We start from the raw sequence: 23,062 nt of genomic DNA, 5'->3' as shown, positions 1-23,062 counted from the left end.
CACCTCCCGTGTGTACGCGAAACTACGATAAAAAATTATTATATCATTTCATTCTTTAATTTAAATAATCGTTAAAATACTTTGTAATTACGTATTATTTGAAAGTCGAGAAATATCATTTGTTTCTCAAAGAGATGCAACTATTTCGATATTATGATATAAATACTTGAACTTGAAATTTAGTTTCCATATTGCATATATGCAACGATTTAAAAAGTTACGATGGAAATAACTTAGATGCAGATTAGATAATCGAATTTAATTTTTTCTCAATAATCTGAACGATATAAAAAAAAACAAAAAAATTATAACAGAAATCTTTAAAAACAATAAAATTTAATTCGTAAAAAAGAGAGAGAGAGAGAGAGAAATTCATACCTTGTCCACTAATTTTTCTTTGAGCAATGGATAAAATAGATTAAGAATATTGGTGATAAAATTTGGTGCGTGTAAAAAATGAACCCTGTAAAGTCTCATAGGCATACTATCTTGTATCGCCAACATTGCTCGCCTTACTATTGTTTGCGTTGGACTGCATTTAGCAAGATGTACTGCGGTAAATCCCTAAAAAGAATAATTATCTACGTTTTCATATTTCTTATCTCTTATTTTAACCAATACTATTACAATGAAATTTAAATCGAAGAATATTTTTAACCGTATTTGACCATCTTTTAAATAATATACATGAATAAGTGCTTAACATTTGTTCAATTTGTGTTTGGTAAACGCATACTAATAAGTAGTTAAACATAATGTTCTTTCCTTTCTTTTTTTCTTTTTTTTTCTTTCTTTTACATAAATTACATATATTTACTGAAACGAAGTGAGCCGAAAGTAGTTTCTAAGTTTATATTTAAAATCAATTACTTTTTTCGCAATTTTTTTTTTTCTTGTCTTTTCTTTTTTTTTTTTATTTTTAAACTCGTCAAGCTCTACGAAGTTTTACGATTTGAAAAAAGAAGATCGGTCTAAAAAGTGTGTAAAAAATAGTAATTGAATTAGAAAGTTATCTAGGAATCATATTAATTTTTTTTTTTCTAGAAACCACATATTAATTGATAAAGATAAAAATTCGTTGATGTAAATTTTTTCTTTTCTTTTTCTTCAAATTTGGTATACATACCTCGAGATCTATGACCATGACATTGGATAAAGAAGGTTCTTCTATTAAACGAATATCCTGTACCATTAAAATTCTTCTCGATATCGCTTGAACTGAGAATTTGTCTATATCTGTATCGTTTAATCTCAAGATTGTAACTCGATAACCTTCTACAGTTAGAGACGGTAATACAAAATATTGTCTATCGATGGAAAATAAAATGAAATAACATGATTAATATACTCGACGATAAATTTACATCTAATATACATTAAAAGTAGCAGTACATTGCAACGAGTCATCGTGTAATTTGCGAAAAAATAAAAATTACCTGGTACAAGTAATCTTATCTATCGTTAAAATCGTGACAGCTTGAATGATTATACATATATCTCGTAAAAATATTAAATTGGAGACGTAATTAATAACAAATAATATCTAATTACGTTTAAATGTGTTTTGTATCGTGAGAATCATTATGGTCATCTATTATTATTATTATTATTATTATTATTATTATTATTATTATTATTATTCTCGTTTATTCAAAAAATATATTATTTCGAAATGAAAAATACTTACATGGCGTCGCAACAATCTTGTACTTCCTGTGAAAGTGGATCGCGAGTGGCAAAAAATTCTGGCAAAGCTGTGCGAACGCTAAAATATCTTTCGAGAATGAGTTTGCAACGTTCGACACTATTTTTGCAACCAAAAAGAAAATTTTCTAACCTGTTATCGTCTGTAATATGAAAAATCAAAATTGACAAGATATTAATACGTAGTACTAGATTTCGAAATATTTTTTATTTTATTCGGCTTTGAACCATTGGAAATTTGAACGAAATTATTTCGTCGTAACAAACGCACGTACACACGGATAAACGTAGATGATTTTCTTTTATATAATTTTACCTGTAGCAACAAAATATATTTTTTAATATCTCAAACGGCTTGAAACACTTTGATCGTCGACGAATTAATGCACGAACGATTTTTAAAAAATTAAAAATCAAAAAAAAAAAGAAAAAAGAGAACTACGCGATATTATTTTTTAATTAATTTGTTTACCCATATGATTTGGCAAATGCAATTGTTTCGAAAGCCATTCTCGAATCGCGATGATATCTCTCTTCCTCATTTCTGGATCCGGAGGAATTTCCTCATTGATTCGTCTTTGTTGTTCCACCGTTGGTGGTAATAACGTCATGTCTAAAACAAAAATTGTAATATAATCGTTTCAAAATAATCAAGAAGTCGAGGAAACAAAGAGGAAACGTATTAAATGTGCAAACGTGCGTTTGTATGTTTCCTCATAATAATGTGTACGTTGGTTGGCGTAAATAATTTTTAAAAAAGATGAAAAAAAGAAAAGAATTTCAAATCTTAAATATTTATCATTGATGGCCATTACATATTTACATCTAAAAAGAAAATGCAAAAATGCGTTGCTTAAGAATTTACGTTGTTCGATCCTTGCGCTTGGCTTTTTCTTTCTTTTATTTATTTCTTTTATTTTTTTATTTTTTCCATTAAAAAAAGATGTTAGTAAAAAAACGACGAAAAGAATAAATAGATTTAAACGTACAAGAGGGGCAAAAAGAGAGAAAAGATTTCTTTTTTCTATCTTGAGAAAAGATTTCTTTTTTTTTCTTTTTTTTTTCCTATTTTTTCCTTTTCATTCATTTTATGCAAGATGATTAGCGAGACTCGTACACAGTTTGCTTACCTCATCCGTTTCGTTACAAAGTATATTTACATAAAATTATCGAACGGTAAAGGTGAAATTATTTATCGAAACGATGAGCTCGTATTTGAGCTCGTACTGCGAATACGAAGAAGAAACGAAAGCGTGTCCCGAATTCGATAAGTGCCATAGTTTTATTTCGAATTATTTCACAAACTTATTACTTTCTTTTTCATTTTTTTTTTTTTCTAAAGGCAACTATGAATTTCGAGGATTAAGATTTATCATAAAAAATTTGCTACGTTTTGAACGTCATTTTGTTTATATCGTATATTAATTTTTTATTTTTACAATTCAATATCGCGCCCTTCTTTATTGCTATTCAATCCGATAACGTTTATAAAAGTTTCATTGAAAATTAACGATAGATTTATTTGCAAGATCGTTTTATAGTATTTAACGTTGTTTTTCTATGGTAGAAAGAACTTTCCACTTAAGAGAGAAAATAGTATTCGACTGATCGTGACCGTAATACAAAGTACGGCACCTCGAAAAATTCGTCCAACATTTCAACAGCAGCACTTTCACGCGCGCCTGCGTAACTCTTAATTTCGTTAACATTTTACCGAACCCATATTACATACCCAGTTTCTCGAAGATTTCATTAGCCAAATTTGATCCGAAATTTTGATTCTCTAATCGAGCGTCTTATAACAATCATTTTTTATTAAAAAAAATTGTATAAAATTAACAAAAAAGAAAAAACACGAACGCAAAGTGATCGAAAAAGTATCGTCGAATTTTCATTTAAGTCAATAAATGTAAAATAAACAAATAACGAGTAGAGACGTAGAGTAAGTTGACAATTTCAAAATTGATATAGAAAAAATCGTGTAGAAAAAATTTTTGATATATCTATTGAAAAATAAATTTTCGTTAAATAAAAATTATACATGTGTACATACATACATACATACATACATACACACACACACAAACACACACACACATATATATATATAAATATAAAATATCGAAGAAATATTAAGAATGTGTAGATATATAAGATATTCCAAATATAAAAAAAATTACTCACTTATTTTTTTTTTATATTATTACACGACGAGATCGATACGAGGAACGAATTATCCTTAAATCGGATTCTTGAGAAGATTTCGAAGCGCGCAGATGATAAGGAATAGATTGTCGTTGTGATGTCGACCGTGTGGTACTTACTTACCACAAGAACTACCTACGAGTTATGTACGAGAGAAACATTTCTATCTACTTTGAAGAGGACACGGTTCCTCTCGTACAAACTTAAAGCCCCTCACCCACTCCTCCTCCTTCTCCTCCTCCTCCTCCTTCTCTACTATCCATGATAGCAGGTAAGAACGAGACTCACGTACTTACGAGTACGACATCAGCTGATACACGGGTGGTCTTTACTACGTACATACATACATACATACGTACGTACGTACGTACGTACGTATGTATATATACATATATATATACATATATACATAAATAAATATATATATAGGTACATTCATACTCACATACGTACGTACGTATGTACATACATGCATACACAGATACATACATACATATATATATATATATATATATATATATATATATATCAATGAGTATACACGTTGCGTACACTCAGAAACGCGAATACATACATAAATATACAATGGAAACGGTATAACGTTGGAAAAAGTATGGCGCGGACTGTATTCGAACGTTTTCACAACGGCATCGTAACACCTTCGATTTCGTGACTGGATTTCCCCAAGTAGATATTTTATTCTTAGCAATAAACTAATTCTTAACTTGTTCTTGAGAGAGACAGAGATAGAAAGAGAGGGAGAAAGAGAAAGAGAGAGAGAGAATACGTTAAACGAAGAAAGTGAAGAAGACACACAATAGATATTTTATTCTTAGCGATAAACTATGTAATTCTTAACATATTCTAAAGAGAGAGAGAGAGAGAGAGAGAGAGAGAGAGAAAGAGAACAAAGTAAATTGAATAAAGACGTACAATAGACATTAAAGTTACAGGGAAAGTGATTTAACGACAACCTCTTCTTTTTAAACGAGTATTACCTAAATCGATAAGTTATACGTATCTTTCTATCGGCTTAGAATTTCAAATAGATTCCATTGGTAATTTTAATTCTTAGACAACGTGATTAACTAACTATTTACGTAGAGTATATATATATATATATATATATATATATATATATACTAGTACTATACAATACATTTGTACGATTATATTGTAATATGTAATTAAAGTCTCAAATCATTCGGTAAATTTTTACGTTGCAATCTGTAATCTTTATCTTTCAACCATGTATAATTACAGCTATTAATTTATACGTTTGTTAAAATCGAAAGAAAGGTACATACGTATATACACGTGTGTATATACGTATGTACGTATGTGGTTACATGAATTCTGGTCAAGGGAAACTTTGGTTTGCATTCGTCGATTTAAAAGAATAAAAAAAAAAAAAGGAGAGAAAGAAAAACAAAGAAAGAACACAAAGAGATTTTATCAATGATATCGCATAAAATATATATTATTATCGATTATTACAACTAATTTCGTCGTCCCCTTAATTTTCTTGGAAAATATCGTTTTCTCCTGAAAGTAGGTTTTTGTTTCGTGCAATCTTTCCAAATATTAGGCACATTAGGTATGTTAGCTATATTAGGTATATTAGCTATGTTAGGTATGTTAGGTATGTTAAGTACGTTATCTTTAAATACTTTTGGTATATTAGATACGTATGGTATATTATTTATAGCAGTAGGTATATTATTAGATACTGCTGGTGGCTGCCGTTGACACGGATCGAAAGCCAACGAATAGTAAGATAATCGAACGGGTGATCCATTGTTACATTGTTGTCTTTGATAGGTCAAATTCGGGCAGGAAGAATTATGGATGTTCAAATTGTATGCTGGTAGATTTTCGCTAAAAGAAAAAAAACGAGAAAAAACATATTCATATGATAATATATTAAATAGTCGACACACACGTGCTCACACATGCACGTACATAATATATATATATATATACATGTATCTTCTCTTTACGAACAGAAAGATAACTTACTTATTTTTCTTGCACTGACATCCATTTCTTACGTGACAACAAATTTTGCAAGGTGAACATGGCATCCTGCAATAATAATTTCATTTTCAAAAGAAAAAAGAAAAAGAAAAAAAAATGCGAGTATTGCATTACTCTAACGTCTGCATATATTACATACCCACTCATTGCATGCTCATTTATTGCATACCCATTATTTGAATGTAAATACGGAAATGACACCGAGTTCAAAAAATTCGGTTTCACGAGTCTCCTTGAAAAAAAGAAAAAAAATAATACATAGAAGAATCCGATGTTCTAAATGCAATTCTTCAATTTTTTTTTCTTTTTCCTTTTCGTTTTTCTTTTCTCTTTTTCTTTTTTTTTTTCTTTCTTTTTCGAATACAAGAAAAAAGAAATAAGTTTACCTATTCCCACGATGAGAATTATTTAATTTCTTTCTAACTTTTCTTTTTATATCCATACGATTAGTACATTCTTTTTTTTCTTGAATTTTATGTTTACGACGCTTGATGGGGCTGTTGATGAGAATTGAACATTACATATCTACACGTCAAATGATTCATGATCGTTTGAAACGATACCTTACCATATTGTACGCGTGTCCTTGTTAGAAGTCTTTCGTGAAACATGATTATTACTGCACGATATTGTGTTTATAGGTCCATGATCTTTGGTACATTGTGTACAATTCGTACCAAATATTTCATCAAATTTTTTACGAGTGTTTCTATCTTTGGTTCTAATTTCATGAAAGAGAAAACAAAAAATTATAGAATGAATATTATTCGTTAGATAATTATTATTATAATTAACGTTTCAATCTCGATTCTATTAGCTTAGATATGGTACGTATATCTAAATATATACATACGCATTACGTGTGTTTACCTACCTACGTATATAAGTTTAATTAGATTTAACATTGATTCAAAGGTTAAGCTTACAGTTCGAGAGCAATGGCACACCAGAGACAAGCGAGACAGGCACAGCTACAAAGTGCAAAGATCTCCAGCATCTCGAGGAAAGATCGATGTTATTTCAAAAAAACGATCCAATTGCTTGTTAACGCAACCGATGTTGCGTCTACGTTTGCTAAGTTACGAAGAATTTCGTTTCCATTTTGGAATCTTTTGGATTTACGAGAGTGTCTTTTTTTTTCTTTTCTTTTTTCTAGCCCTCTTGCGATTAACACGAGAAATTTAATCGTGCATAACAGATTTGTTTCTACGACGGGATCTATGTGACAGGTGTATCATCGACCGAAGAATTAATTATTAATGTGACGATATTAAAAAAGAAAAAAAAAAGAGAGAGAAAGAAAAACAAAAAGAAACAGAGAGTTTAAATGGAATTATAAAAAGATGCATAGGAAATAATTAAATTGGACAATATGGTAGATTTCATTAGCATTTGCAACACTGCTTGCATCGCGTGTATCTGGTGTTTTTTATTATCGACTTGGTACGGATACACGTAATGAGATAAACAATTCGGAAAAATTCGTACCTTTTTAATACTTTTTTTTTTTCTATCTTTGATATAACAGTTATCCGAAATTTAAAGCGGCCTCGATACGACGTAATTCCAGCGAATGTCTCTTGTTTCAAAAGGGAGGAAGGTTCAAGAATAACGACACAAAATTTCCTGACAGAAAATCTGCCACATACGTCTGATTCGTACGACATTTAGATGACGCTTATTTGACGAAGATCGATGGGGAAGATTTACGTGGGAAAGGAGAAGGGAAAAGAAAAAAAAGAAAAAGAGGAATAAAACCATTTCTAAATTTATCGAAAATTCTGAATGACAGACAAGGAAGGTGTTCCTTTTATTATTTGTATTTATTTATTTATTTATTTATTTATTTATTTATTTATTGTCTCTTTCTTCACTCGATGTTACTGTTAAAAAATTTTCGTGTAATCGTAAAGAGGTCACATGTAACGCAAGAAAAAATTCACCCCTATATATAATATATACAATTTGATATATAATTTTTAATATATATGAATATATTCTAATTTATCGTCGAACGTGAAATCTTTTCGACGGTCGCAACGTCATCGTCGAATTTATTTCTAACTTCTAAATCAAGCTTCTTGTTCTTCTCGATGATGTCCCTCGCCGGTATAACTGTTACTTTTGCCATAGATATATCGCCATTGTTGTCAACGAGTTGAACGATTTTTTGTACCGTTGAAAACTCCATCACTACGGTCGACTTAGTATCGTTGGTAGTATGAGATGCTTCAGAAATTTGTTTTCTAATCGCTGGATTTTTATTCTTGATTGATGTTTCGCTATAAAAAAAAAAGAAAAGAAAAAAAAAGTTGGATATATATATATACGTACGTATGTATATTCACGTATTAGCGACGTTATAATAACATTAATTATTATCAATTAATAATTTTTATCAATATAATTACGTAAAAGGGCATATCCTTGCTCCGTTTTTGTGTTTTTTATAATCGGCCAAGTATCTCAGCTTGCTTGCAGGTTTGTGTTCGTTGAAATCTTTTTTCTTGTATCGTTCATCGGTATTCATAAAAGATCTACTGGTAGCAAATACGTGATTCGTACCGTTTGCCCTTGATTGGACCATTTTCTTAGAAACTTGACAACTACAGCTGTTGGATTTTTTTATATGAGTTCGTCGTGATGGGTCCTTTCTTATATCGCAACAACGATGATGCCGATATTGCCACCTATTATATAAATTTTTATCATCGTATTTACAAATAATTGTTCGTTTATTTTTTCTATTAATTGTTTTCGTTCCTCCCAAATAATTTTTTGGAAAAAGTGAGTAATCAATTTATGGTTACCATAATGCACACGTAGTCACAGTCGAGCTGAACATAAATAAACAATTCAAAACTGTCAATACTATCAACGGCTCCAACATGATAAATCGCGTTATATTTTTTTTTCGAGGGAAAAAAGAAAGGGGGAGAACATTAATCGATTATATATAGTTATGCATGGGTATACATATGTAAAATGTATACGACGTTCGCACGATTTTGAGATAATTATTTACCCGGACGTCACGTATGACAAAAACGTGCACATTCATTTGTAAGATAATAGATAACAAATATAAAAATTATACATATATATGTATATGTATGTATATATATGTATATGTATGTATATATATGTATATTGTAGAAGCATCACAATAACTTCACAGTAAAGCGAGATAACGGCGTGTGATGTCAAACGTAATAATTTATAAATTTTAAAGGAAGGAAAGAGATAAGAAAGAAAAATAGAAAACAAAAGGAAGAAAGAAAACCTATGAAAATTTTTACCAAAATTTTTCTTTTCTTTTCATTTTCTTTTTCTAATTCTAATAATTGATCAGTTTCAATTTTGAGTCCGATAAAAGGACTTGTTCGATGTAATTTTCTTTTTGAAATTATTTTTCTTATTTGACAAATAAGTTAAATTTCTTGAATGTAACGTTATAGAATATTGCTGAGATCTGATACATGTGTGTGTGCGCGCTATGCGTAGAAATTTACAAGTTAGTATTTGGCAAGTGACGAAGAAGAGAGAATGTAAAAGAAAACGACGGGAGGTAATAAATTTGTTTAGGAAGTATTCAGAAAAAGAGAGAGAGAGAGAGAGAGAGAGAGAGAGAGAGAGATAGAGGGAGAGGACAAATATTCGTATCACCATAAATGGTATTTGTGCTGACAGGGGAATGAATTCGATGATCAAAGCGCACGGATAGGACAAGTAAAGCTTCTCGGTTGGGGTCCTTTAGGGTTTGCGTACGTAATATAATTGCGAGAGATTCTGAAGGACAAGCATACAAAGCGACGGTAACCGCAACGTTACGACCAACGACGTTTTCTTATGTATATATTCTATATATGTATATATTTATACATACGTATATGTACATATATGTCTACGGATTATATAATGATGATATTACGAATGATTCCGTCGACATTAAATTCAACGAACGGTCGAGCAGCATCTCTTGCGGTTTTGAATAGCCACCGTTTTCCTTTGGCACAATCAAAATGCGGAAGACCACCCTTCGGGAAAACGTTACCACCTGCTGCGTACCTATCTATCAATTTATTTGTTCCATTCGTTACCCTGCCAAGTCATTAACTTTATTAACGAGAACATCGTACCAGATTTCCACATAAATTTTGTATAACTATTTGAATCCTTAAACGAAATTCTGATATATATATATATATATAGATCTTGTTATATTTTATTTGAAGAATTAATATAAAAAAAAGCACCTCGACTTTTATTAATTAATATCCAATAAAAATTATAAAAAATACTATTACAATTTTTTATAAAATTCATTATAAAAATAACATTGCAAAAGTCGAATACATTTTATCATTTTCTCTACTTCTCTGTTTTCTTTTCGGAACGAATAATACCACGATAATATATTCGGTAGATTATAAACGAGATAAATAGCAGATAACGAATGGAAGAAATATTTAGAAAAATGGTTAGGAACTATAGATAGAAAGATAATTTTCGCGTTGGACCTTTCGACTTTCTTTTTCCACTGACTCTCCCCCACCTAAAACCCCATCCCAAATAGGGATTTAAAGATTGTTCGTTTATGTTGTCGATGAGTTATGGTGGTTCGTAAAAATGTCTTCTTACTCCAAGAAACTTCTCGAGGACACGTCTCGCGTACAATATCGCGGTCACTTGTCGTTCCATTCAAGTTTCAACCACAAACGCATTGTTCACGGTGAACGCAAAAATGGAAAGGCGATGTGAAGATTTTCAAGCACCACCAGTCAGGATCATACTTGTCATAGTATTTCCAATGAATCGAGAACGTAACTATTCCGCGTAGTTTCCTAATTTATTGGCTTCCATTATGTATTATTGTCGACCTCTTTAAGCGACCACACACCGTGCCAAACTATACCTTTATGAAGTCTTCTATGCATTCACCTACGCTATTCTTCTTCTTTTATCCAGCCTCTCTATCTCCCTCCCCACCCTTCTTTCTTTCATTCATTCGATTTTCTAATAATTCTGAAGAACGAGTCTTTTTCTCGAATAGTATTTTTTTTCTTAATATATAGAAAGCTCGTACTCAACGACGATTTAAAAAATTAATAAATAAATGAGAAATACAAAATTTGGTTATTTACGAACAAAAAAGAATTGATATGGATTTTGTTCGCGTATGATTGTAATTTATCAAAAAGTTAGCGAAAGAATTAGTCGACTTCTTTTTAAATGTCTACGAAAGCTCTATGTGTGTATGTATGTGTGTGAACTTGGAAAATAAAAATACAATACATACATACATACATACATTTATATATATATACACGCGCGCGTGCGTGTACCTATTCATTTTGAATGAAAAAAGAGCTCAGCATGCTTTTACATTGTAATCGCATAAGGATTTATAATACTTATAAATCTGCGAAAATGTTACTCGATAATTACGATGTTGATTTTTAAATACAACAATATGAAAACTTGGAATGAGATTTTATGATCATTAATCTTTATAGATCGTCGTTCTAACGCAGTCGTTATTTACCAAAGAACTATTGAGAAGTTACAGCCTTCGTGAAGAAATACCGGTAAAAGCGGTAAAAGTAAAGGAACAAGATATTTGACCGTAACGAAACCATTCGTTCTGGATAATAGAAATTTTCATACAATGAATGAACGAAAATATATATGATGTGTGTAAAATATGCTGACTCGTGCACTTTTACAAGCATTCACGCCTATTTCTATTTCAAATTGGTATTGGTATTAGTATTGGTATTCACAACGAACAACTAACTTTCAACTATGTACCCGTTCAATAATAATTCATTCATAACAAAAATTGTATTCTTCCTTTTTTTTACTACGTTTCATCGTTTCGTCGTTTCATCGATGCTATCGAATGATTTCGTTTCTCTTTATGATTCCATAACTTTTGTGAATGTTCTATAGAATTATTTTTTATTGATTTCTTTTTCTTTTTTCTTTTTTCTTTTTTTTTGTGGATATTGAATTACACTATTTTACTAAATTTTTGAAATTAATGTACCATCTTTGCGGAGAGTGGGAGAGAAATAAAATATATATGAATATAATGAAATATATTAAATATGTATTGAAATATATAAAAAATATAGATATAATTGATAAGAGATGTAATAAGGGAGAGAGAGAGAGAGAGAGAAGTATTTCATATTTGATTCAGATTAAAATTCAAATTAAAATTCGGATTGAAATTTGGATTGAAATTCGGATTGAAATTCGGATTGAAATTCGCAGCTCGATTAAGTTTATATTTGATAAAATTTACATTTGATTCCATATTGATTTTATAAAATATGTTATTAAATCGACATAAGATATGATCGTACTGTGAGATACATTTTCTTTTTTATCGATGTGATATAATTAAAATATTAATATAAAATACAAAATATATAAAATCAATTTCGACGTTTTAAAATATTTTACTTTTTACTTTTCTTTTCTTTCTTTTTCTTTTTCTTTTTCTTTTTCTTCTTTTCTGTTTTATCCGACGGTCGTTTTGCTTTTCGAATAGAAATCTTAGAAGGGATGGGTAAGGGCGGCGTAGGTGGTCTCGGTGTTCTAAGTTCCAATTCGACATTTCTTTTAATTTTCTCCATCGTGTCCGGTTTCTTTTTGATTCTCAACAAACAAACATTTTCATTGCCTTCGACGATTTGATCGGTATGTATCTCTTGCGATCCAGGATAACCGTACGAAGGATAAAATGTGAAAGTTCGATGTTCGTCATTCTTACCGTCTTTGCACGACCCGAGCTGCATAAATATTATTATTTAATTTTTTCATTAATTGTCTCAATCATTAAAAATAACTTTCTATACATATTAAATATGTATTTATCTATATATCAAAAATAAAGGAGACATCATTGATAATAATATTATTTAGTATCTTAATTATTTTATACTTTTACAGATAATGCAATTAGATATACATACTAACGATTTCAAATATAAAAAAATCTCAATTATGATAATTTTTTAAACATACATTTAAATCTATCGATAGCAAATCAAAATCGAATGAAACATCATTGAAAATGATAATATTATTTAATGTCTCAACTTTCTTATATTATTATGCAATTATTATATAATATAATAATACAATATAATAATAAATATATATATACACATAATAATATATACATAATAATAACGAACCTCGTAAGAAATAGCTTGAGATCTATTTACTGGATCATCCTTATTACCTAGATGACTCTTCGATTGTACACGAAACAAAACTCGATTATTATTGTTAGCATTTAAAACCTTAGGGCCTGATTTACTCGTTGGTCTTTGTATTTCGATAACGTCGCAATCACAAGGTGGATCCCATTGATCTAATTTTCTTTTGGATTTGGATTTATCTTTTTCCATACGAATGATCAATTGATTACCTATCATCTCCGCACCAATTTGTTCGTAATACTTTGAACTTGGATCCTTGATTTTTGTTGTTGACGAACATGGTGGTGGACATGATGGAACGGGTATCGGTGGACAACAACAGGGATCTTATAAGTATATATAACGTTTTTTAATAATTTTAATCCACCAATAATTTTTTTTTTATCAATTGTACATTAAGATCCTACCTGGTTTACAAATTGTTTGCATGTTTTATTGTAACTTGTCAAATTTTGATATAACAATAAATTAGTATCTAATTATTATTTTTAACAATGATAGCCATTTTAGAGGTTAAATATTATTTTACAATCGATTTATTATATATATATATGTATGTATGTATGTATGTATGTATGTATGTATGTATAAACGTACGTACGTATGTATATATGTATGTATGTACATATCACTATCTTCTCTCGTTTCTAAATTATAAACATATTCACACCGTCAAAACCTTTCAGACATACTTTTTTGGCTATGAAGACTATTTGGAATAATTTATAAAAATAAAAAAAAATAAAAATTTACCATCATGTAAATCAATAATACATATATAAACAAACAAATACACCATGGTTCGATTTTCAAGCTCAAAAAGGACAACATGATCGCTGCTACTTACGATTGTGGTTGTATGCCACCTAAAATCACTCATCTACATCCGAATTGTTCTAAATTGTTTGCACCCGAACAAACCCAACGACAAAAATGTACTGTGGTACGATGTCAAACTGCTCCTCCTCCTTCATGCCCGAATAGCCCTTGCTGCAAGTTTTTAAGGTATGCGTGTGCCTATACGTGTAGGTGTGTGTGTGTATGAAAATATTTTATAGTTTTATATAATTATAATCTGGTATGTTAACAAAGATATTTCTAAATAGAATAACATGATTTTAATATAACATATATAAATATGTATTCACATAGCCGTTCAGCGACTTGTCGAACTGCAATCACTTCTTGTCCAAATTTCGATAAAATACACGATTGCATGTGTTGTTCCGAGCCACCAAGACATTCTGAAACTCCAAACGATTGTAAATGTGAAGCAGAAGATGATAAAAAAGAACAATGTAATCCTACGGATTCTTCGGTCAAAAAGACTGAAATAGTTTCGAGGATAGTTAAAAAAGGACTTCCATATAAGGAGATCGAAGCGATAATTAATAACAATCGTATGGTAATTAGAATGCAAAAGGAACCGGTTGAAGATGAGTTCGAACCACCTTGCGATTGTCCGGATGTACCAGGAAGGGTGCAACCAACGTCCTCCACCGTATTAGATTCATCGATATCTCCGAAATATCGAAACGACATTGTTTATCAAATGCAGGATTTGTGTAAGGGATACAAATGTTCAGGTCAAAATTCGATGATTAGACAGAGCTGCGATCAGGATGGTAAACCTTATTCTTTAAATTTATTCAATTGAAAAAGATTTATTAAAAAGATCATTATATTTCTTTTTTCCTACTCAAATATTTTTCTATTCCAAATTTATTTTAACATACACATAAAGGTAAAGGAGGACGTACTATAATGGTGTATCCCCATCCTGGAATAAAAGAGAAATTACCTGAAATTTCTCCAGAAGAAAAGGATAAGGATAGAAAAGAGAAAAAGGAGAAAATGAAACTGTCCAAGCAAATTGATCTCGAAGAAAATCCAAATATATTTGTCTTTAGGATTCGAAAACATTCCGCTGATAGCGATGGCAAACATAAATTCGATTTCGAATTTCGAACTCCGCGACCGTGGTTGTCGCGAAAGGAACCTGCACAATTAAAAATTCCTCGTGAACAACGAGAACCTACTACAACGGTAAAAGGGAAAAAGGGTGCTAAAGGGGAAAAGAAAAAGAAGAAGAAGAAGAAGAAAAAGAAATGAGATCATTCGGATCCTTTCGAAAATTTTTTCGAAAACCTTTTTTTACTTACGATAACTTCTTTTCCATTTTTCTTTTGTTTCTTTTTTTTTCTTTTTCTTTTCCCTTTGCTTTTCCTTTTTCCTACGATAACCACACAACAGCTGTTTTCTTTGGATCGTTCAATGAAGCGAATGATCCGCTCCAATTTTCTTCCCACGAGATCGTTTTTCTTCCCTTGGACGCAACACCGTCACTAATTTCTAAATCTAATCGGGAAAATCAAATTTCCGGATCATGCAAGAATTACGCGTCTCTATCATTTATTATTAACCTTTTCGATTTGTCCCGGACACCACATACCATTTTGTTAGAATCGAAAAGAATCATGGTCCTACAAAAAATTGTAAAAATTGTCTTCTTTCTTCTCTTTTTTTTCATTTATTTTTTTTTCTTTTTTTTTGGAACCTCGAACTATATTGTACACATTTTATTTGGAAGTAAATGAATTTATAAAAAAAAAAAAAAATACACAAAGAAAAGAAGAAAAATATACAAGTATATCAATTTTCTTTCATTCGTTATATTAATTTTTTTTCTTTCATAATTCATAATGGTTATTATTTGTTATGGTACAATAGGAAGCAACGAATTTGATCAATGCTCTTGGAATTTGGTAATAAAGGATGTTTCACACATAAATACATACATACATATATATATGTATATATATATATATATTGAAAAATATCACGTTCACGAAAAGATATTCTCACGATTCAAGATGAGAAGTCAGGTGCTTTCTTGAATGGACTTCTTCGATACCATTCATTCTTCTCATAGACTAGAATAGCCACCCGCCCACTAAAGAGCCCATTTTTTGGGAGCACTGAATTCGTAGGGTGAAAAAAAAATGAAATAGAAGAAAAAGAAGAAGTAGAAGGAAGGAAGAATAGTTATAAGAAAAACGATTTCTTAGGGTAGCAAAAAAGACGAGATCGACTTGTTGTCAGAGAGAATTACGATTGTCGTAAACGGGGCTTGACACTCCCAACTCTCTTTTCCTCTCTCTCTCTCTCTCTCTCTCTCTCTTTTTCTTCATTCGCAATTTCAATGCTTATAACTCTAAGCCTTCAGAAAAAATATAATTTTCCGATATAGTATTTTTATCAAGTAAGATTATCCTTACAATCATCTTATAGTTTTTATTTTAAAAGTTATTTTTATTTTCCGATAAGAAATATAAAGGATGAAAGGTAAAAAATAATAAATAAATTTTCCTTACATCGTAGGAATTTCCTTTTGAAATAAAACTTAAGGAATTGCCCATCAAGTTAATTATATTTACGATTAAATAAATACTTTTTTATACTTATTTAAGCATTACCAGTACTTTTAAAATTTCATTTTTAATAATACCAATTTGTCTTAATCATTGACGTCACTTCAAGGCTTAGCTAATGTCCAAGTTATACTTGTTGTATGTTCATAAAAATATATTGCCAATTTTTTTTTCTTTTTTGTTTTTTCGTATAGACCCTATATAATATCTATAGATTATTTTTATGATAGAAAGAGGAATATTTTTTTTTATACGATATTTTATTTCGTTTATACGATTATATTTGTTGCTTAGAAATTTCTTTTCAAGCTGATATATCAAAACAAATGAAATAAAATGTGGTAATGTATGATTTTTGAAAATTATACTAACACGATTGTCATTTAGATATCAATTAGATATCAATTACATGTCATTATTAAATGTCAATCGATACAGATGAATTTCTAACAAGACTCTTTACATGTCTACGAAATATTTGGTATGTTTTAATAGTACTCTTGAAAATCGAATATATACATATATATATTTATTTATTTATTTATTTATTTATTTATTTATATGTGTCTATATATATATATGTGTGTATGTATGTATGTATATTTGTGACATTATGTAAATTATCTCTTTTATACGTGTTATTTATGAAATATCTAATAAAATTAATCAATAACCTTCTTAGAAAACAGACAAGGACAGATGTCATGTTCTTTTAACGTACGGAAATTATAGGTAATTAACTAATAGATGTGAATAATATGCTTTAGAATATGAAATAACTATCTGAAATATTTATCACATCCTGTATAATTTCTTTCTATAATATCTTCCGTGTTGATATTATTACATAATTATATTTTTTAGTAGGGTTCAGAAGCGTGAAAAGAATAAAATAAAATAAAATACACATATATAGCTTTTTTCTTTTGATCATATTCCAATTCAATACATAATTTTTATAATTGGCCCTGAGAACGTATAAATATACAAGTGTCCTTCGTATAGTTATACAATACTTTGCTATTATCTTCCTTTCGATAGAATTAATAATTGCATATAATATATCCTACGTAAACGATGATTGATGTCTGATCAAGGACTAAAATTCCCATTGAAATTGAATCAACTTATTACATTTCGTTGAGTTTTCGTATAGAAATGAATTTTGAATCTAATCCTACTGTAATAACTGTGTACGTATTATTTTTTTATTTATCTTTCATTTTTATATACTTTTTATTAATAAAAATGCTGCTACTTTATCACTTAGAAGATGATACTTAAATGATTTATTTCAAGGACGAATTTATATATCCTATGAAATAAATAGAAAATTGTGCATGAATTTATTCTCAAGGCAAATTGCAAAGAAAAATAAAAGAAACAAAAGAAATAACAAAAAAGCAATATATCATAACATACGAAATAAGAATATTAAAATCAGACTAATTCGTCGTAAAAAAGAGAAAGAGAAAGAGAGAGAGAGAGAGAGAGAGAGAGAGAAAAAGGTGTAAGTCAATGCGGAAAAGATAAACATAAAATTTATTCGTGACCATAACGCAGTCTAGCTGATAACACTCGAACTGGTATAAATAGTCGAGCGGTACGTTCTTTTTCAAGAGTTAAGAAGAAACCTTCGATAGAGTTCTTCAATCTGCATTATCCGAATCATAATGGAAATTAGTGGGCTCGTTTATCTCATCATTATTGTCACGATAATTGATTTACCGTACGGTAAGGCGAACAATTATTGTAAAATAAAATGTTTGAAAGGAGGTGTCCATACTGCCTGCAAATATGGAAGTGTAAGATTACTATACCTTCTTAATTATTAATTTGTTTCTCTTTAAATCCATAACTCTTCACATTTTATTTTTAAATCTGTTATATCTATTATCGTATTATAATTTATGTTAAAAAATTTACAATACGATCTTCACATCGTATATATATATATATGATTATTTAATCGCGAAAAAAGAACCGGAGGTTTTTTTTTTTTTTTTTTTTAAATGTCTTTTAGCGCGTACTTACGTGACTAAATATTTCTTTTTTTTTTTTTTTCCTCTTGATAAGAATTTTTTTTCAATCGTGACAATGGAAAGAACAAACCGTGTGCACCTCTCTAGCCTTCTCGTTTATAGCTTTCTATTAACAAGCGCGATAAGAGTAGTTTCTTTGAAAAACTACGTTGCAGATGTAATAAGTAACTTTTGGAAATAATTATCGTTCGGATGATCGTTGATGACTCGTAATAATTAATATCATCGATTATTGACTATGCGCCTAATTGCAATTAGCAAATTAGACAATACTTTTTCCTTTTCTCTTTTCTTTTGCGTTAACGCAAATCATTCAATGATTTCATCTTTCCTATGTATTTCGATCGGCCTGTTGTTACGAATAATAATTCTTAATCGATAATTATCTACAGCTTAAACCGAATTGCGGTAATAAGGTAGTGGTATCCTATGGTCTAACGAAACAAGAGAAACAAGACATCTTAAAGGAGCACAATGACTTTAGACAAAAAATTGCACGAGGATTGGAGACTAGAGGTAATCCTGGACCACAGCCTCCAGCGAAGAATATGAAAAATTTGGTAATTAAAAAAAAAAAAAAAAAAGAAGAAGAAAAAGACGAAGAAAAGAAACGAATGAAAAATTATAAACAAAAAAAAAATATTTGATCGCATAGGTATGGAACGACGAGTTAGCTTATATCGCCCAAGTGTGGGCTAATCAATGTGAATATGGTCACGATACTTGCAGGGATGTAGGTAGGTTACATAAAAAAGAAAAATTAAAACAAAGAAACATTAAAATTAAAAAACATAAATATTAATTATCTATCTATCGATATTAATAGTTAGACAATAATATTCTTAAAAATGAAACCTTTAGCAAAATATCAGGTTGGACAAAACGTAGCCTTAACAGGTAGCACGGCTGCTAAATACGATGATCCAGTTAAACTAGTTAAAATGTGGGAAGATGAAGTGAAAGATTATAATCCTAAGAAAAAGTTTTCGGGAAAGTAAGTTAAAAGATAGATTTTATTTTATTATTAATATTTCGTTTTTTATTATTGTAATTATTATTATTATGTAAAATGTAAATGTTTAGCAACTTTCTGAAAACCGGCCATTACACTCAAATGGTTTGGGCTAACACCAAGGAAGTTGGTTGTGGAAGTATAAAATACATTCAAGAGAAATGGCACAAACATTACCTTGTATGTAATTATGGACCCAGCGGAAACTTTAAGAATGAGGAACTTTATCAAACAAAGTAAACAAAAATTCAACTTTATACGTTTGGAGACAAGACGGATTCACAGACATTTTCTTATACAAGAAAAACGGACAATGTCGATATAATAAACATTTCTTAAAAACGTTTCAGCTTTTATAACGCTTCTAATTGTATCTATTTAATCCATGTATCTGATCTATCCAAATAATAACGAAGAAAAGATTACCAAATGACCTTTAATATCACGTCTATTTTAATTCTAATCATCCGAAACATACTTCAAAAAGACTTTGATTAAGCCGTAATTTACAACGGATGAAAACAAGATACGAAAATAATTTATGATCGATTCCAACCAATCATTTCTATTTCCACATTCTCCAATTTGAATTAACAATTTTGTTGAGATTTAATGAATGAAAAAAAAAAAAAAAAGCGAACGTAATTCGCGTACTATTCGTATCCTGGTAAAAACAAGCAAGTAAGTAACTGAGTAATTATCTGTTGTGCTGAGAAAAAGAGAGAGAGAGAGAGAGAGAGAAAAAACGAAATATAAAAAGAGAATAAAAAAAGAAAAATGTCGTCGGAGAAAAAAGAAGAAAAAAGAAACAAAACAAAAAGAAGAAAGAAAGAACAAGAAAGAAAAAGAAAAATCGATTCGATCGTTAAGCGATATTTGTGCGCAAGGTTAGTCCTTAGTCATCTACAAAGAAGAAGGACACTCGGTTTTCCTTTATCGTAAAAGAAAATATAAAGGAAGAAGTAGATCGTTCGTAGAGTGTTCCGAATTTCATCGCCTTCTAACGTCTAACGTCCGGTCAGTCTAAATATTAGGAATTTAGATCTAACGATGAAACGACGTAAAAGAAGTTGTTCAAAATCGAAAGACGTGCTGCAGTCGTAGCAACCTGGATGCAATAGTGACCTAAACGTTCCACCTCACCAGGAACCACAACGGGTGGCCCTGTATATCGAAATGTTTCCCTTCGTCATTGTGTTGCCTATTCCGACATATTATTCGATAGGACGTTACTACCGTCCGTTTTCTAACAAAGTTTAAAAAGCGTTTAACATTTTGATAGAAAGAGAAGCAAAACTTTTTCTTCTTCTTTTTCTTTCCTTACTATTCCTCCTTCTCTCATGGGATCCGAACTCTTCGCGAAAGAATATATCTCTGTTTTTCTTCTTCTTCTTCTTCTTCTTCCTCTTCCTTCTTCTTCTTCTTCTTCTATTTCGTCCTTTTTTTCAAAGCAAATGTGACACATCTAACGCCCTGGAGTGCACACCAGGATATTTCTCGTGTATACTTTATATAGAAAGAAAGAGGGGTAGGAAGGTGTACAGAGGGAGGAAGGGAGAGAGGGAGGGTTGATACGTAGAGACACTCATACGTCAGAAAGTCAACGCACTGCGGGTGTCGTACACACCTGAAGGGATCAAGATATATTTTCGCAAAATCCGAGGAAGTAATCCCGTTGCTTCGACACGATTTAGACAACTATTTAAGAAGGATAAACGATTTCTATCAATCGTTCGAACTTTTACAGATATTAGATTATTATATCCTTGAATTTTTAGTATCGTTTTAATTCTAATTCTTCTTACAATATTTTGCTGAGGAAGCTTTAAATGATCTTTTATTCTTCTATTCATTCAAAAATTAACGATCATAATTGTCCTGAAAACGTTTACATCGTATATTGCATTTACAAGAGCATATATTTTAATTAACAAATTTAATTTAATAAATACATGAAATTCTTGACATAATTAAATTTGATTTAATCAAATAAATAATTCAAAGACAATTTTTTCACTCGGTAGTTTTTTTTTTTCAATCTCTAAATTAAATCGTTTCTACTGATAAAACGATTCGATTTATTGATTTAACTCTCATAACCTTGAGAGATACCTGTTCAGACTGATGTGAGAAGATATTAGATAGAACGTTTGAACAGAAGTATAAATATATTTCATAATTGAAGTAGAAACATTTCCTAACGCCTTCGATGTAAATTCATTATTTATCGTAAACTTACTAAGCTAAGTGATACGCCGACTTAATCCCTTAAGATTAAGGTAGACCTATGTAATCCTGATGTATTTAAGCGATCATTTAGCTTCGGTGGATAAGCTTCTGCTTTAACCCTCGTGTAATATCGTCGGTTGTATAGGCAGAATAGAGATGAACAGATGGATCGGAATAGAGTAGAAAAGGATAGGGAATAAAAGAAAGAAAGACAGAGATAAACAGAGATACGGAGAAAGAGAAAGAAAGAAAGAGATAGATAGATAGATAAATAGATAGATAGACAGATAAAGAGACTGTAACCGACAAAGAGAGATAGAGTGAGAAAAGGGAAAGGTTTTTACCCTAAAGCAACGACAGAGGGAGAAAAAGAGAGAGAGAGAGAGAGAGTAAAACGAAGAAAGAAAGTTAGGAGGGCTCGCTGTCATATTTCTGCAGAACGGTAGGGGGGTGTCAACGAGCTCGAACGAATGTCCCAGCGGGGATGCTATCTCTCCGATCCTCCTTGCTGTTGGCTACCGTGCTTGTAAATCTCCAAGCGTGTGAGAATCTAACGCATTTAGTTCTAACACGACCACGCTACTTTTTAGATTTTTTTTAGATCGCACACGCCAATCAATTGAAACATCCGTTCCGTTATCCCTAATCCGCAATGTATTTATTTATTTTCATTGATGGATTTTAATTTACATCGTTATACGGGAAAAGAAATTAATTTGGTCGTGATTTTGAAAAAACAAAAAAAGAAAATTGAAAACTTACATAGCGTATATATCATTTTATGATTTGTTCATGAAGTTTAGTAAAAGAAAACAATTAAGAAGAAATTAATTTGATCGCGATTTTGAGAAAAATTATATATATATATATATATATATATTTTATGATTTGAGTTAAAGAAATTTAAAAAGAAATAAATAAATAAATTGTACTTTTCTTTAATGATTTATCACGGATTAGTGATAAATTTTCATTGAGAAAAAATATATGTATCTTTTACCGATCTATCTACCAGAAAAGGGATTCAATTTTGACTCCAACGGAGAAATTAATTGCTCCTTTACTCTTTTCATCCCTTCTGGTCGTAGACATCGCCCTTCGTACTTTTCCATCCCTTGCTCCTATCCATAACACTCGTATAACCGACCACACGAGAGTCACCCTATA

At 30.3% G+C, this 23,062-nt stretch overlaps 6 protein-coding genes across 8 annotated transcripts in view; 2 read left to right on the top strand and 4 right to left on the bottom strand.

Annotated features, from left to right (window-relative positions):
- The window catches only part of LOC127064620 (alpha-tocopherol transfer protein-like), a 4,977-nt gene extending 880 nt beyond the window's left edge, over positions 1 to 4,097 (bottom strand). Inside the window, exons 1-6 of the mRNA XM_050995946.1 lie at positions 3,889 to 4,097; positions 2,177 to 2,317; positions 1,688 to 1,847; positions 1,127 to 1,307; positions 379 to 564; positions 1 to 22 (exon numbers count right to left, since the gene is read on the bottom strand). The exon at positions 1 to 22 is cut by the window's left edge and continues 84 nt beyond it. Coding sequence (XP_050851903.1) covers positions 1 to 22; positions 379 to 564; positions 1,127 to 1,307; positions 1,688 to 1,847; positions 2,177 to 2,315 — 688 coding nt within the window. The 5' untranslated portion in view covers positions 2,316 to 2,317; positions 3,889 to 4,097. The remainder of the gene's footprint in view (positions 23 to 378; positions 565 to 1,126; positions 1,308 to 1,687; positions 1,848 to 2,176; positions 2,318 to 3,888) is intronic.
- A 1,262-nt stretch (positions 4,098 to 5,359) lies between these two features.
- On the bottom strand, positions 5,360 to 7,014 carry LOC127064623 (uncharacterized). 2 transcript variants are annotated; one of them, XM_050995950.1, is made up of 6 exons: positions 6,873 to 7,014; positions 6,515 to 6,667; positions 6,333 to 6,443; positions 6,086 to 6,178; positions 5,929 to 5,994; positions 5,360 to 5,787 (listed from the first exon to the last, which is right to left on the bottom strand). In XM_050995950.1, exons 1-6 carry the CDS (start codon positions 6,941 to 6,943, stop codon positions 5,409 to 5,411), a joined length of 873 nt encoding a protein of 290 aa, XP_050851907.1. In that variant the 5' UTR covers positions 6,944 to 7,014; the 3' UTR covers positions 5,360 to 5,408. The 2 variants fall into 2 exon arrangements, with proteins under 2 accessions (XP_050851907.1, XP_050851908.1); XM_050995951.1 differs by lacking the exon at positions 6,086 to 6,178.
- An 869-nt stretch (positions 7,015 to 7,883) lies between these two features.
- LOC127064628 (uncharacterized) lies at positions 7,884 to 9,046 on the bottom strand. Its single transcript, XM_050995959.1, has 3 exons — positions 8,757 to 9,046; positions 8,358 to 8,636; positions 7,884 to 8,228 (listed from the first exon to the last, which is right to left on the bottom strand). Exons 1-3 carry the CDS (start codon positions 8,834 to 8,836, stop codon positions 7,946 to 7,948), a joined length of 642 nt encoding a protein of 213 aa, XP_050851916.1. The 5' UTR covers positions 8,837 to 9,046; the 3' UTR covers positions 7,884 to 7,945.
- A 3,243-nt stretch (positions 9,047 to 12,289) lies between these two features.
- Positions 12,290 to 13,842, bottom strand: LOC127064626 (uncharacterized). The gene is made up of 3 exons (XM_050995957.1): positions 13,589 to 13,842; positions 13,155 to 13,507; positions 12,290 to 12,746 (listed from the first exon to the last, which is right to left on the bottom strand). Exons 1-3 carry the CDS (start codon positions 13,608 to 13,610, stop codon positions 12,414 to 12,416), a joined length of 708 nt encoding a protein of 235 aa, XP_050851914.1. The 5' UTR covers positions 13,611 to 13,842; the 3' UTR covers positions 12,290 to 12,413.
- A 68-nt stretch (positions 13,843 to 13,910) lies between these two features.
- On the top strand, positions 13,911 to 18,213 carry LOC127064616 (uncharacterized). 2 transcript variants are annotated; one of them, XM_050995938.1, is made up of 4 exons: positions 13,911 to 14,186; positions 14,334 to 14,806; positions 14,926 to 15,227; positions 18,176 to 18,213. In XM_050995938.1, exons 1-4 carry the CDS (start codon positions 14,011 to 14,013, stop codon positions 18,182 to 18,184), a joined length of 960 nt encoding a protein of 319 aa, XP_050851895.1. In that variant the 5' UTR covers positions 13,911 to 14,010; the 3' UTR covers positions 18,185 to 18,213. The 2 variants fall into 2 exon arrangements, with proteins under 2 accessions (XP_050851895.1, XP_050851894.1); XM_050995937.1 differs by lacking the exon at positions 18,176 to 18,213 and having other exon boundaries at positions 14,926 to 16,338.
- Positions 18,214 to 18,216: 3 nt separating this feature from the next.
- On the top strand, positions 18,217 to 20,106 carry LOC127064627 (venom allergen 5). Its single transcript, XM_050995958.1, has 5 exons — positions 18,217 to 18,417; positions 19,047 to 19,214; positions 19,310 to 19,391; positions 19,516 to 19,648; positions 19,738 to 20,106. The coding sequence occupies exons 1-5, from the start codon at positions 18,286 to 18,288 to the stop codon at positions 19,904 to 19,906; spliced, it is 684 nt and encodes a 227-aa protein (XP_050851915.1). The 5' UTR covers positions 18,217 to 18,285; the 3' UTR covers positions 19,907 to 20,106.
- Positions 20,107 to 23,062: the final 2,956 nt, after the last annotated feature.

Source organism: Vespula vulgaris, chromosome 6, assembly GCF_905475345.1.
Source record: "Vespula vulgaris chromosome 6, iyVesVulg1.1, whole genome shotgun sequence".
In the NCBI taxonomy this organism is placed as follows: Eukaryota; Metazoa; Arthropoda; class Insecta; order Hymenoptera; family Vespidae; genus Vespula; species Vespula vulgaris.
Note: the sequence above shows the minus strand (reverse complement) of the source record. Positions and strands in the feature narration are given on the sequence as shown.